Raw genomic sequence first — 15,593 nt, 5'->3', positions numbered from 1 at the left:
AAGCAGAGCCTTTGACTGCCTCACCACAGGGCTAGTTCGGTTAACGAGCCTCTCCCAACTGCGATCAGGGCTGGGGGCTCACAACATGCTACACCCTGACCCAGCCAGGGTTTCTCCCAGCCTGGGGACAGAGGTTTTAGCTTTCACAAAATCCTAGCACAGTAGGGCCCAGAAAAGACCTCTGGAGACCACCCAGCCCAACCCCCCTGCCAAAGCAGGGCACCCACAGCAGCTTGCCCAGGAGCACAATGCCCAGGGGCAGTTGGAAGCTCTCCACACAAGGAGACTCCACAACCTCTCTGGGCAGCCTGCTCCAGGCCTCCAGCACCCTCACAACAAACAACTTTCTCCTCCTGCTCACAGGGAACCTCCTGGATGCCACTTTGTGCCCACTGCCCCTTGCCTGGCCCTGGGCACCACTGACAAGAGCCTGGCCCCAGCCTCTTGCCCCCCACAGCTCCTTCAGCTCTTGCTGAGCATTGCTCAGCTGCCCTCTGGGGCTGCTCTTCTGCAGGCTCTCAGCCCCAGGGCTCTCAGCCTCTGCTGCTCACAGAGCTGCTCCAGGCCCCTCAGCAGCTCTGTAGCGTCCACTGGACTCTCCAGTAGTGCCCTGTCTCTTCATACAGGCAGCTCAGCTCCTCCATGGAGCTGCTTCCCAGCAGCTCCCCCCTCAGCTGTCCCGCTGCAGGAGGTTGTTCTTCCCTAGGGTCAGGACCCTACCCTTGCCCTTGCTGAGCTCCACGAACTTGCTTGTGCCCAGCTCTGCAGCCGAGTGAGGACATCGCCTCCCCGGGCAGTCTAATCCCCGTGTGCTCTGCAGGCTCACGCTTCTCTGCTCTCTCCCTGCCGTGCTGGCTGAAGGTGCTGGACGGGTCCCCGATCGAGGTGACGCTGGCCAAGCCTGTCGACAAGGACAGCTACGTCCGCTACACGCGGGGAACGGGCGGCAGAGGCTCCGTGCTGCAAGGAGACTACACCTACGCCTTCGGGCACCTCTACGACCCTGCTGCCGCCTACCTGGGCGCCCCAGTGTTCTACGCACCCCAGGCCTACGCAGCTATCCCCAGCCTGCACTTCCCTGCTACCAAAGGGCTCGGCAACAGGAGCCTCATCCGGCCCCCCTCCATCCGAGGTAATGCCTGTCCTGCCTACGCTCATGCCGAGGGCACTGGATCCTGCGTCCCTTACAGACAGGGATGGGAAACACACTTTTTAGGCTCTGTCCTTCCTAAGGGTGCAGTAATCTTTCTCACGAAGGAGGTTTCCAGACTCCTCCGTGGTGTGGTGTAAATAAACCACAGCTCCTCTGGGTTTGGCCCCAGCAGGGAAGAGCAAATCAAACAATTTTCTTTTCCCCTATTCAGAGCCAGATTCCTCCAACAGCCACCAGCACAGCTCTCCACTGGGTTTCCTCTTTGCTTTGAAGGCTGCAGGGAAAGAGTCAGCATTCCTGGTGTTTGCCAACCCAAAGCCACAGAGTTTCACAAGGAGGTCACATTGCCTTGAGGCAGGGTAGGGAGCCACCACTGAAGTCAGTAACTGAAGACTTTTCTTTCTTTCTTTCTTTCTTTCTTTCTTTCTTTCTTTCTTTCTTTCTTTCTTTCTTTCTTTCTTTCTTTCTTTCTTTCTTTCTTTCTTTCTTTCTTTCTTTCTTTCTTTCTTCCTTTCGTTCTCCCTTTCGTTCTCCCTTTCGTTCTCCCTTTCTTTCTCCCTTTCTTTCTGTCTCTCTTTCCTTCTTTCTCTCTTTCTTTCTTTCTTTCTCTCTTTCTTTCTTTCTCTTTATTTCTTTCTCTCTTTCTTTCTTTCTCTCTTTCTTTCTTTCTTTCTTTCTTTCTTTCTTTCTTTCTTTCTTTCTTTCTTTCTTTCTTTCTCCTTTCTTCTTTCTTTCTCTTTCTTTCTTTCTTTCTTTCTTTCTTTCTTTCTTTCTTTCTTTCTTTCTCTTTCTTTCTTTCTTCCTTTCTTTCTTTCTTTCTTTCTTTCTTTCTTTCTTTCTTTCTTTCTTTCTTTCTTTCTTTCTTTCTTTCTTTCTTTCTTTCTTTCTTTCTTTCTTTCTTCTTCCTTCCTTTCTTTCTTTCTTTCTTTCTTTCTTTCTTTCTTTCTTTCTTTCTTTCTTTCTTTCTTTCTTTCTTTCTTTCTTTCTTTCTTTCTTTCTTTCTTTCTTTCTTTCTTTCTCCCTTTCTTTCTTTCTTTCTCCCTTTCTTTCTTTCTTTCTCCCTTTCTTTCTTTCTTTCTTTCTTGGGGGGAGTGGGGGATGGAATCACTGACCTAATTCTGAAAGATGCTGGGCCTTTGCCTTTGGTCTTGGATGACCACACCTGGGACCAAATCGAGTCCCCAGATGAAACCCCATTGCAGGCAAAATTTGGTAAGTGCAGAATTAATTTGCTTAGAAGCTAGCAAAAATATAAAAAAACCTCACCAAAAAACCCCAAAACCAACCAAAAGATAAGCCTGACCCTTTGAGCTTCCTTCCAAAAATGGCACCTGTAGCAGTCAACTTGTGCCCCCAAGAAGGCTGGGGAGCTGCATGACACCCCATTAGTGCTGACAAGGGCTATCCCAGCCATTTTTTTCCCCACTTCCCAAGGAAAGAGTTAGATGAGCTGGAATTTCCCTTGCTACCTCTCATGTTTTTGCCCCTAGAGGTGCAACCAGCTTCAGTGAAGGTTGCACAGGAAAAGCTGTAGCTGTGATAAGCCACCAGGCCTCTTTTGCCTTATAGTCACTCCAGATCCTTAAGTAGGGTTCTCCAGGGTAAAATAGAAGCACAGTGGGGAGAAAGAAAGGATTTTGGTTCACACAAACATGGGAATTCTGAGTTCTTCAAGAAGCTGAAATTACACCCAGTGTGTGGCTGTAATGGGTTTATACCTCTTAGAGTTTGGGATTTACCTCCTCCTGCCTCCCAAAGGTAAATGACCACACAGAAGTTTGGAAGTAAAATGAAAGTATTATTTAGAAAGGTATATATAAAAGGTATATATATATATATAAAAGGTGTGTGTGTCTATATATGTAGATATATAAAAGGTTTATATATAGATAGATATATATGTGTATCTATATAAAAGGTATATACATAAAGGAAGTATATATATATGTATATATATAAAATGGTATATATATAGAGAGAAGGTGTATAGATATGTATATACATGTATATATATATATATAAAGGTATATATATAAAAGGAGTATATATATGTACATATATGTGTGTGTTTATATAGAAGGTGTGTATATATATAAAAAAGGTATATGTATATATAAAAGGAGTATATATATTAAAGGTGTATATATATAAAAGGAGTATATATATATGTACATATATGTGTGTATTTATATAGAAGGTGTATATATATGTGTGTGTATATATATAAAAGGTATATGTATATATAAAAGGAGTATATATATATAAAAGGGGTATATATATATGTGTGTATATATATATGAAAGGTATATATACACGTGTATATATATATACAAAGGTATATATATATAAAGATGTGTATATAGGTGTGCATGTATATATATGTATATATGTAAGGTATATATATATATATAAGGTGTATGTATATATATGTGTATATATAAAAGGCAGAAAGGTATACCTATAAAAGGTAATAAAGGTATAGAAATAGCTATATACATGGACAACTAGACAACAAATCCCAGCTCATCCCCCCTGGATGAAGCCTAGGCTGTTACCAGCTAACAGATGATTCTCTCTTCCCCACTCCCAGCCCGTGTTCTTACCATAGCCCAAACAACAGTGACACAGAGAGGTAGGCAGGGCCAAAGGGAGAGAAGCAGTGGGAAAAGCAGGCAAGCAAGAGGGCAAGAGAGAGAACGATCTGCACCTCAGATTATGTAGAACAGCAACCACCCAATCAAAGGAGATAGATCTGTGTCCTTTGTTCCCTGCAGCCCTGTTTGGGATGCACTTTCCAAACCTCTGGAGATTTTCAGTTACAATTTAGGAGCCCAGTCTCAAATCCGTGACACTTGCAAGTGCTGCCAGCTGTCACCTCTCACCTGTAATTCCGGGTAAGAAGGTGGCACAAAATCCAAACTGACTGAAGCAGATGGAAATGGGGTCAGAAAGAAGGAAATGGGGTCAGAAAGAAGCAGGGCTCCAGAAAGCTTCCCCTGTGCAAGCCCAGAGGCAAGGGTGTGCGTGTGGAGCCTGGGTTACCCCAGCGGCAGGCTTCCTCCTTCCCAAGCCGGGCGGTGGAGCTAACTTTTCCATTTCAGGGCGAATCAGGGTGACTCTTCCCGTGATTTGATTCAGTGTAATGCCTTCTTACGTTCCTAGAAATTTACATGAGTGTACCTGTAGGGGCTGCGGGAGTTAGAGGCCTGGGAGGCCGCGGCTACCTGGCGTACGCGGGCCTGGGGCGTGGATACCAGCTCAAAGGAGAAAAGAGGGGAGAGGAGAAACTTTACGACCTCTTGCCAGGGATGGAGCTCACTCCGATGAACCACGTCACGCTAAAGCCCCAGGGCATCAAACTCGCGCCGCAGGTACGTCTGGAACACCAAGAGGCAGTACCTCAAGCAGGGGTTGCCAGAGAATTGGCTAGGCTGGAAAAGACCTTTAAGATCACCCAGTCCAACAACTAACCCAAAGCTGCCAAGTCCACTGCTAGGCACCGCTCGGGTAGGCAGTGATGAAGTAGGGGCAAGGACAAGTGGTTGAGCGATTGGGCGCTCAAGCTCTGTTATCCTCACCCAACACTGCCTGGTCCACTGCTGAGCTCTCAGGTAAGCAGTCATGAAGTAGTGACAAAGAGAGACTTAGGACTTGCCTTAGGACAAGTGGTTGAGGGATCAGGAGCTCAATCTCTGTTCGCCTCACCCAACACTGCCAGGTCCACTGCTAATGGCCACTGCTGAGCTCTCAGGTAGGCAGTGATGAAGTGAAGACAAGAAGTCCAAAGGCAAAGAGAAGAGTCTTCAGGCCTTAGGAAAACTGGTGAAGGGATCAGGAGCTCAAGCAGTCTTCTCCTCTATCCCCCCAGCTGTGTGGTGTGCTGAGGGAGTGAATAAGAAGAGCCAGAAGACTGATGTCTGGCTCCAAGCCTGGCGTCTCTGGCAGGACTTTGGGTTCTTTAATCATGGGTTGATTTACAGGATACCAGGCATGCTGGCAACAGGTGGGATACACCTCTGTGAAAGGGGTAGAAGGACCCTAACTCAGGAGCTGGCAAGGCTCACTGAAAGAGCTTGAAATGGGATTGGAAGGGGAAAGGGCACAAAACTGGGTTGGCTGGAAATAAGCCCAAGGGCAGCACACTGGTGTTTGAAGGGTGAGGAGCTAGGGAGTGCTGTCAGTGCCCTATCACTGGAGGCAGGGAATGGCATGGGAATGGCTCATGGCAGCAAGGATGTAAGGGTGATGAACCGGCAACTACAGGAGCATCTGAGAAGAGCCAGGCAGAAGCTGGGACTCCTCGCTACAAGAAGGTGGCAATAGCTTTAGATTAGCTGCAGCACATCCACACTGATGCACACAGCATTGGAAACAAGCGGGAGAAGCTGTAAGCCAGTGGGCCTCAGGAAAACTGTGAGCTAGTGCTCAGCACAGAAATCTGGTGGGATCTCTCAGAGCACTGGAGTGCTACAGGCCTTTCAGAAGGGATAGGCAAGGAAGGAGAGGCAGGGAGGTGGCCCTGCATGACAGGAAGGGTTGTCTTGAGACTGATGATGGAGAGCAGTGCCAAGTGGTGTCCCTCAAGGACCTGTGCTGTTCAATATTTTTATCAGTGATACAGCCGGTGGGACAGAGAGACCATCAGTAAGGGTGCAGATGGCACCAAGCTGAGTGGTGCTCTCCATACGCCAGAGGGACAGGATGGCAGCCAGAGGCACCTGGACAAGCTGCAGAACTGGGCCCAGGTGAACCTCATGAGGTGCAGCAAGAGCAAGTGCAGGGTCCTGTAGCTGGGTCAGAACAATACTCAGTGTCAGCACAGGCTGGGGCAGGAGGTAAGAGAAAGCAGCCCTGAGGACAAGAACTCAGGGGCACTGGAGAGGGAGAAGCTGGACAGGAGCAGGCAGTGTGAGCTTGCAGCACAGAAGGCCATTGGCAGCCTAGGCTGCATCCAAAGATCCAGAGAGGTGATTCTGCCACTTTCCTGTGCTCAGGGGAGATCTCACCTGGAGTACTGCAACCAAGTCTGGAGTCCTCAATATAGGAAGCACATGGACCTGATGGAGAAGGTCCAGAGGAGGCCACAAATATGATCAGGGGGTTGGAGCAGCTCTGCTACAAGGAGAGGCTGAGGGAGATAGGGGTGTTCAGCCTGGAGAAGAGAAGGCTCCAGAGAGACCTTAGAGCTGCTTGCCAGTACCTGAAGGGGCTACAAGCAAGCTGCAGAGGGACTATTTCCAAAGGCCTGCAGGGACAGGATGAGGAGCAAGGGCTTGAAATTAGAGCAGAGCAGACTGAGATTGGATGTGGGGAACAAGTTCTTTGCCATGAGGCTGCTGGAACACTGCAACAGGGAGGTGGTCGAGGCCTCATCCCTGGAGATATTCCAGGTGAGGCTGGACAGGGCTGTGGGCAACCTGCTCTAGTGGAGGATGTCCCTGCTGAGTGCAGGGAGGTTGGACTGGATGACCTCTGGAGGTCTCCTCCAGTCCAGAGCATTCTGTGACTCTGTGGTGATGACAGATTTGAGTGCCTACAGGTAAGAAACAGAGGGAAGGTTGGGAAGGCAGATGTCTTGGTGGGAGTCTGTTACAAACCACCCAACCAGGATGAATCTTTTTTAGGCATAATGTTACATAGGCTCAGGAGAGACCCTCAGAGGTCGTCTGCCTCTGGCAGAAGTTCTGTAATTTTTGGCCTTTGCTCTTGTGGGAGACTGCAGCTTCCCTGATGCCTGCTGGAAATACAACACAGCAGAGAGGAAGCAGCCCTGAATGTTCCTCGAGTGTGTGGAGAACTTCCTGACACAGCTGGTGAGGAAACCAGCTAGCGAAGGGTAGTGCTGGACCTACTGTTTGTGAACAGAGAAGGACTTGAGGGTGATCTAACACTTGTGGGACTGGCTGGGGCACAGCGATCACCGAATGAGTTCTCAGCTGCTGCAGAGGTAAAGAAGGAGGCAGCAGAAATGCCATCTGGAACCTCTGGTGGCAGGCTTTTGCCTGTATCAAAGACTGGTCAACAAGAGTCATAGAATCATGGGAGCACAGAATCAAGCAGGTTGGAAGAGACCTCCAAGCTCAGCCAGCCCAACCTAGCACCCAGCCCTGCCCAGTCAACCAGACCATGGCACTAAGTGCCCCAGCCAGCCTTGGCTTCAACACCTCCAGGCACAGCCACTCCACCACCTCCCTGGGCAGCCCATTCCAATGCCAATCACTCTCTCTGACAACAACTTCCTCCTCACATCCAGCCTAGACCTGCCCTGGCACAGCTTGAGGCTGTGTCTCCTTGTTCTGTTGCTGGGTGCCTGGCAGAAGAGACCATAATTTGATCATTTGCACTACAAAGTGCTGAACTTCAGCTGGAGTTAAAAGAGCAAAGTTCAAAGCAGCAGTGGCATTTAAATCTTACCATTTCATTTGCAGTACAACTAAGTGTAAGTTTTTCCAGGGACAGGACAGGAGGCTCTGGGCATAAATTTGAATGCAGCAAATTCCATCTAAACATGAGGAGGAACTTTGAGGGTAGCAGAGTGCTTGGGCAGGCTGCCCAGAGAGGTGGTGGAGTCTCTGCCTTCTGAGATTTTCTAGGCCCATCTGGACATGGTCCTCTGTGACCTCCCTTAAATGACCCAGCTCTGGCAAGGGGGTTGGACTCAAAGATTTTCAGAAATCACTTCCAACTCTATCAGTCAATGATTCTGTGATACCACATTTTGGAGGTGTCTGGGGGTCTCCAGCTGACCTAGCTTGCAGTATGGGTAACCCCACAAAGCCCCAAGACCCATCATCTTCTCAGCTGTCAGGTCTTGTGTCCTTTCTAGATGCTACAACAGGCTGCCCAGGGAGGTAGTCAAGTCACCAAACCTGGAGGTGTTTAAAGGTCGTTTGGATGTGGTGCTTGGGGATGTGGTTTAGGGCTGGTTAGGTTAATGGTTGGATTGAATGATCTCATTCCAACCTGCATATCTGTGTGAAAACAACAGCAGGTCTGAGCTCCACTCACAGGGAGGCAGAAGAACACCAGGCTGTGTCCAAATCCCTCCGGCACAGCACATCCAGCAGTGGGTGAAAGAAGAGGAATACAAAGCCAAAGCAAGAGCACTTCCAGGCAGTGTTTCCTCATGACCCTGGCATCAGCTGTGCTAAGGCTGGGGGCAATGTGGTTCAGCTCTTCTCTTGCAAAGAACTCGTCTGTTGAAGTCCAGATAATTAATTGGATGGAAACAGACTTTGTTCCCCCCCTTCCTTCTTAGTTTCTTTCATTTCTTTTGTAATAGAAAGATGACTCTTCGGACTTGCACTGCGCTGTAACCCCCTGAGCCAGGCAGCCATCAGAGCAGGGAAGATGAATGTGACCCCAGTGGCTTAGAGCTGTGCTGAAGAGCAAAGACAGAGCTTCTGGCTGGGGGGAGGAATTCAAAGCAAATCACACTGATAAAAGAATAAAACAGCTGATCACCGACGGGACAGAAGCAGCCAATTCAACAGAGCAACAATTAACTGCAGGAATTTGATGGATTCTGTAATGTCTAAAACCTTTAGGTGAATTGTATGCTCCAAGGTGTATACAGCATATTGTCTGCCATATATATGTTTAGAATCAGAGAATCACAGAATCAGTCAGGGTTGGAAGGGACCACAAGGAGCAGCCAGTTCCACCCCCACTGCCATGCCCAGGGACACCCTACCCTAAAGCAGGCTGCACACAGCCTCATCCAGCCTGGCCTTAAACACCTCCAGCCATGGGGCCTCAACCACCTCCCTGGGCAACCCATTCCAGCCTCTCACCACTCTCATGCTCAACAACTTCCTCCTCACCTCCAGGCTGAACCTACCCATCTCCAGCTTCACTCCGTTCCCCCTAAGGTCCATTCAACTAAGCCTCAAGGAAGGTGCCACAACAACTGAGGCTGGGTGAAAAGAAATAAACTGCACAGAGACATGATTGAATCCCCACCCCATCTCTGGAGCTGTTTCAAAGCCCTTTAGATGTGATGCTGAGGGACACGGTTTAGTGGTGCTGGAGTAACAGTTGAACTTGGTGATGTTAAAGGTCTTTTCCAACCAAAACAATCCTGTGTGTGGCTCTGTGAACTTAATCTGCCCCCAAATCTCTTTTCTTCTTTCTAGATCTTAGAAGAAATCTGCCAGAAAAACAACTGGGGGCAGCCTGTTTACCAGCTCCACTCTGCCATCGGCCAAGACCAGAGGCAGCTCTTCCTCTACAAAGTCACCATCCCTGCCCTGGCCAGCCAGAACCCCACCATGTACGTCAGTATCTGAGATGTAGACCATCCTTTGTTTGATGGCATTTGAGCTAGCATCTCTCCTCAAACCACAGTTGCACGGGTCCCTATTTCCCCTTTTCCAATAGACATCTCAGGGAGGAAAAAAATAGTAACCACAACCTAAGGCAGGCTGCTGGCAATGTCAGGCATGCTTGGTGCTCTCTCCCTGCTGGTGCACAGATTACAGAGAGCCACACAGAGTCAGGTGCTTTGGAGGACAAAAACAAAGAGTGCATTAGGCTCCTGTGGCGGAAAGAAAGCAGCTTGAAGGACCAGGCTGATAATTCAGCTCCAAAGATGATCTGATACATTGCTGACCTCGAAATGTTGTTGCTGTGTAATTTAAAGATAAACTTGACCTGCAGCAGACTTCCTGCACCAGTACAGGTCAGAGGCTGAACTACTGGGACCTGGGGGTGCTGGGGAACAAGTTCCCCATGATCCAGCAAAGTGCCCTCATGGCCAAGAAGGCCAATGGTGTGCATTAAAAGTGACCAGCAGGCCAAGAAAGGTCCTCCTCCACCTCTACTCTGCCCTACTGAGGACATATCTGAAGCACTGTGTCCAGTTCTGGGCTCCCCAGTTGCAGTGAGACAGGGAACTGCTGGAGAGAGGCCAGGGCAGGCTGCAAAGCTGCTGAGGGGCCTGGAGCAGCTCTGTGAGCAGCAGAGGCTGAGAGCCCTGGGGCTGAGAGCCTGCAGAAGAACAGCCCCAGAGGGCAGCTGAGCAATGCTCAGCAAGAGCTAAAGGAGCTGTGGGGGGCAAGAGGCTGGGGCCAGACTCTTGTCAGTGGTGCCCAGGGCCAGGCCAAGGGGCAGTGGGCACAAAGTGGCAGCCAGGAGGTTCCCTCTGAACAGGAGGAGAAAGTTGTTTGTTGTGAGGGTGCTGGAGGCCTGGAGCAGGCTGCCCAGAGAGGTTGTGGAATCAACTTGTGTGGAGAGCTTCCAACCCCACCCTGGGGCATTGTGCTCCTGGGCCAGCTGCTGTGGGTGCCCTGCTTTGGCAAGGGCATTGGGCTGGGTGGTCTGCCGAGGTCCCTTCCAACCCCAACATGCTTGGATTCTGAAATAACTTCCTTTTTTTTTCCTATCAGCTTCCCCAAAACTAACACTTTGCTGTCCTCACAGACATCCCTTCACACCACCCAAGCTCAGTGCCTACATTGACGAAGCCAAAACCTATGCAGCGGAGTACACCCTGCAGACGCTGGGGATTCCCACGGAGGCAGCAGAGGTGCCTCCTGCAGCGCCAGCCTTTCCAGGTAGGGCAAGCTCCCTACAGGGAAGGTGCCCTGGAGTATGATTCTTCCTGCTTTGTGCCTGGTGGGTGTCACAGGTGAACTCATTTCTGGGCACTGAAGTCAGATCTGGTTGTATTCCTCATCCCATGCCTCTGCTTTGGTCTAGGTTACTTTTGCCTGTGACTTCTTCATTGCCTGTGTAGTTGCTTAGCTCTGTGCCAGGGCTGCTCAAGTTTCGATGTGCACAGCACAGAGTGACTCATGCTGGAGGCAGCTATGTGGACCTCTCTGCTCTGACCCAGCTGCCTGCAGGGTCAATGCCACAGACAGAGTAGGTTTCTTGGGCTACATCCAAGGATGGGGATCCCCCACCACTCAGGGCCTCATCCTGGTTATTCAATTCTCCTCCACTCCTTCCAGTTTATGGCTGCCTCCTTCAACTGGGATCCCTGGATAGGATGCAGAATCCAGACCTGACAATGCCACACCTGGGGTGAGTCCCTTGCCTGGACCTGCTGTTGGCAGCAGTCTGGCTGATGCTACTACTAGCTCTTCCTCACTGCAGAGGTGCCCAGCTGGTTGATCCGTGGTGCATCCATCCTCCCTGGACACCCCCAGCTCCTTTTGAACCATCTTTGTTCTTCACCCATCAAAGGAATGAGGCAAGCCTGCAAGTGAGGCTCTGATCCCAGCTCAGAGGCACAACCTCCATCATGCTCTCCAGCATGATGCAGTGGGAGCCACACATGCCAAAGCTGCATATGAGGAATGCATTAGTCAGTACTACTGGCTCGTTTGGAGTGTCTCGAGGATGGATTTAAAACAAAAAGCAACAAAAAAAAACCCCAAATCTATCCAGCTTCCTGCCACAGGAGTCCACAAAAGCCACAGGAAAATCAATTTGTCTGGGCTTGTGCAGGCTGCTGCAGCATGGAAACCACATGGGCCCTGTATTCAATCCAGCCTCCACTTACTGCTTAATTAGAATCTCTCCTTTTCCTTTCATCCAACCTGATTTATTTGCCCTGGAAACTCAACAAATTGACATACATTAAAGTTTTGCTTTGCAACACACATTGCTGAAGCCCAGCTCAGCCTCAGGTAGCAGCAGATTGCTCTTCTGATAGTGGCAGATACTCATGAAATGACAGACTGGGGCCTGGAGCAGGTCCGTGAGCAGCAAAGGCTGAGAGCCCTGGGGCTGAGAGCCTGCAGAAGAGCAGCCCCAGAGAGCAGCTGAGCAATGCTCAGCAAGAGCTAAAGGAGCTGTGAAGGGCAAGAGGCTGGGGCCAGGCTCTTGACAGTGGAGCCCAGGGCCGGGCTCTTGTCAGTGGTGCCCAGGACGAGGCCAAGGGGCAGTGGGCACAAAATGGCATCCAGGAGGTTCCATGTGAGCAGGAGGAGAAAGTTGTTTGTTGTGAGGGTGCTGGAGGCCTGGAGCAGGCTGCCCAGAGAGGCTGTGGAGTCTTCTTCTCTGGAGAGCTTCCAACTGCCCCTGGGCATTGTGCTCCTGGGCAAGCTGCTGTGGGTGCCCTGCTTTAGCAGGGGGTTGGGCTGGGTGATCTCCAGAAGTATGTTCTGATCCCTGCCATGCTGGGATTCTGGACTGTGTGACTGGGTGATCTGCAGAGTTCCCTTCCAACCCCTCTGCTGGGCTTCCCTGATTCTTTTATTCTCAATTCATAGTTGAAGCTCCTCCTTTTGCTGATGCAAAGAAGATAGTTTGAGCAGCAAGGATAGGTGGGGGTTGGAAGGGAGCTCTGAAGATCATCAAGTCCAACCCTCCCTGCCAGAGCAGGATCACCTATAGTAGACCACACAGGAACATGTCCAGGTGGGCCTTGACATTCTTCAGACACCCGCAGTGAATATCTCATGGTGTCGCCTAGGGTAACACCTTCAGCAAGCCTTTCAGTGATGCCCAATGTCTCCATTCTCCCACCACAAGGACTTCAGCTCTGACTGATCTCAGAATCATAGAATCAAGCAGGTTGGAAGAGACCTCCAAGCTCAGCCAGCACAACCTAGCACCCAGCCCTGCCCAATCAACCAGACCATGGCACTAAGTGCCCCAGCCAGGCTTGGCTTCAACACCTCCAGGCATGGCCACTCCACCACCTCCCTTGGCAGCCCATTCCAATGCCAATCACTCTCTCTGACAACAACTTCCTCCTCACATCCAGCCTAGACCTGCCCTGCCACAGCTTGAGGCTGTGTCTCCTTGTTCTGTTGCTGGGTGCCTGGCAGCAGAGCCCAACCCCACCTGGCTACAGCCTCCCTTCAGGGAGCTGCAGACAGCAATGAGCTCTGCCCTCAGCCTCCTCTTCTCCACACTGCACACCCCCAGCTCCCTCAGTCTCTCCTCACAGAGCTGTGCTCCAGGCCCCTCACCAGACTTGCTGCCCTTCTCTGGCTGCTCAGTCAGAGATTTTAGACCCTGGAAGATGTGGCTTGGAAGCAGATGCTGGTCCAACAAAGCCCACAGAGGAACTCAGGCTGCTCTTCCCAGATGTGGGCTTTGTCTTGCTCCTTGATCCTTTCACAACAAAACCTTGTGGTCTGGTCAAGAAGCTGCTTTCAGACCAACCAGCCCCGAATGATGTTTGTTTTCCCAGTGATTCATTTTAAATTAGCTAAGGGAACATTTTCCCATGAAGTAGTTTGAAGTGTTGAAACCACATTTTCCATTGGAAACTGATGGGGAGGAGAGGGGGAAAAGTCCCATTTACTAAATATCTCCTGCCCAAGATCACCCATGGGGAGTTCTGCTCCTCCCTGACGTGCCTCTCGTGTATTTTGATTGTGAAGGGCATCAGAGCTGTATTTTTCTTCACGAAACCTCTCCACATTGCCTCTACATTACCTAATTTTCCTGCTCCTCCTCATGCCATACAATAGAGGATGTGCCCAAAGCACTGCTAACACCCTGAAAATGAAAGCCTGAGGGGAAAAATAATCCAAGAGTCAGAGGGGGGACACGACTCGGGCAGTGTGAGAAGCTGCATTCCTCTATCAGAGTTCTATTCCCTTTACCATGGGGGGGAAATGCCAGCAGTGACCTATTTACCTGAAGTAGATTATTCTAATTATATGGTGAGGCTGCACCTGGAGTACTGCCTTCAGTTTTAGGCTCCTGACTGCAAGAAAAGGACATTGAGGGTCTGGAGTAGGTGCAGAGAAGGACAAGAAAGGTGGGGAAGGGTCTGGAGAAGAGGGCTGGGGAGGAGCATCTGAGGGAGCTGGGGGTGTGCAGTGTGGAGAAGAGGAGGCTGAGGGCAGAGCTCATTGCTCTCTGCAGCTCCCTGAGAGGAGGCTGCAGTGAGGTGGAACTTGAACTCTGCTCCCTAGGCTCAGGTGAGAGAAGGAGAGGAAGTGGGCCCTGGAAGAGATTGCCCAGGGGGGTGGTGAAAGCCCCATCTCAGGGGGTGCTTAAGGCCAGGTTGGATGAGGCTCTGGGCAGCCTGATCTAGTGTGAGGTGTCCCTGCCCATGGCAGGGGGGGTGGAACTGGGTGATCTTTGTGGTGCCTTCCAACCCTGACTGATTCTATGATTCTAAGTGGCCTGAAATTGTGCCAAGGGAAGGTTAGGTTGGAGCTGAGGAAAAATTCCTCTGATGCAAGAGTGGTCAGGGATTGGCACAGGCTGTCCAGGGAGATGGTGGAGTCCTCATGCCTGGAGATGTTCCAGAAAGGTGTGGCAACAGCAGCTGGGGTTTAGTGGCCATGGTGGGCTTGGGTTGATGATTACTGCTCTTAGAAGCCTTTTCCACCCCAAACATATGGTTCCATGACTCTCATTGCTGAACGAGTTGGTGCCTTCACCAGCCCCATCCCAGCAGCAAAGGTGGCTGCGCAGGTGGCACTCTGCTCAGGACACCTTCTCCTTACCCTGCGCTTCTCGCCCTCCTTTCCCATGCAGGGTACACCCTTGCTAACGCGGCTGCCACCGTCACGGCCACTCAGCTGAAGCAAGCAGTGACCATGGGACAGGACTTGGCGACCTACGCAGCCTACGAAGCCTACCCAGCCTTCGCCGTGCCCGCTCGCAGCGACGGCTACGGAGCCTTCTGAGCCCAGCCCCGGCGCGGCAAGCCCCGGCAGACGCAGCCGGCACCGCCAGCCTGCCAGCGCTGACGCCCCCGGCACCGCCACCTCGGCTGTCTCCTGAAGTTATTTAGTAGCTGGGAGGCTTCTTCTCATAGGTCTTTAAGTTTCCTAACAGTTTGGGTTTGGGTTGTTTTGGGTTTTTTTCTTTTGTTTTGTTTTGTTTTTTTTCTGGGAAGGGGGAGGGAGGGGAGAGGAGGAATTAAGAAAGAAAGAAAACAAACAAACAAAAAATCAATCAACTTCAGGTTTTTTTTGCACTGGAAAGCAAAATCTCAGCCCAGAAAAGGAGTGGCTCTCAAGTGCAGGTATGTACATATACAGGGAGAGAGATGGCCAATATATATCATATATATATTCTAGCCGAGCAGGCCACCAGCAGCCTGGCCTGCATCAGCAATGCTGTGGCCAGAGCAGGGCAGGGATTGTGCCCCTATGATGGGCAATGCTGAGGCCACAGCTTGAGTGTTGAGTGCAGTTTTGGGGCCTTCTCCACAAGAGGTCCTTGAGGAGCTGGAGGTGTTTGGAGACCTTCTGGAGGCTGGGGAGGAGCAGCTGAGGGAGCTGGGGGTGTTTGGAGAAACGAAGGGTGAGGGGAAACCTTCTCACTCTCTGCAGCTCCCTGAGAGGGAGGCTGCAGAGGGCTGTGGATTGTGCGCTGCTCCTGAATGAAAAGTGAATAGGACAAGAGGAAATGGCTCAGGTTGTGCCAGGGGAGGTTTAGATTGGACACGAGGTACAATTTCTTCCCCCAGAGGGCTGCCAGATCCTGGAGCAGGCTGCCCAGGGCAGTGTGGAACCCC

The 15,593-nt window shown here is 50.7% G+C and overlaps 1 protein-coding gene across 2 annotated transcripts in view; it reads left to right on the top strand.

Annotated features, from left to right (window-relative positions):
• The window catches only part of A1CF (APOBEC1 complementation factor), a 38,374-nt gene extending 23,617 nt beyond the window's left edge, over window positions 1-14,757 (top strand). The window contains exons 7-11 of one of the 2 annotated variants that reach the window (XM_064145649.1): window positions 862-1,132; window positions 4,340-4,524; window positions 9,289-9,425; window positions 10,574-10,707; window positions 14,606-14,757. In XM_064145649.1, the coding sequence (XP_064001719.1) occupies window positions 862-1,132; window positions 4,340-4,524; window positions 9,289-9,425; window positions 10,574-10,707; window positions 14,606-14,757 (879 nt within the window). Of the gene's footprint in view, window positions 1-861; window positions 1,133-4,315; window positions 4,525-9,288; window positions 9,426-10,573; window positions 10,708-14,605 lie in introns of both variants that reach the window. The other variant, XM_064145648.1, reaches the window with a different exon arrangement.
• Window positions 14,758-15,593: the final 836 nt, after the last annotated feature.

This window comes from Pogoniulus pusillus, chromosome 6, assembly GCF_015220805.1.
Source record: "Pogoniulus pusillus isolate bPogPus1 chromosome 6, bPogPus1.pri, whole genome shotgun sequence".
Classification (NCBI taxonomy): domain Eukaryota; kingdom Metazoa; phylum Chordata; class Aves; order Piciformes; family Lybiidae; genus Pogoniulus; species Pogoniulus pusillus.
This window is presented reverse-complemented; position numbering and strand designations above follow the sequence as displayed.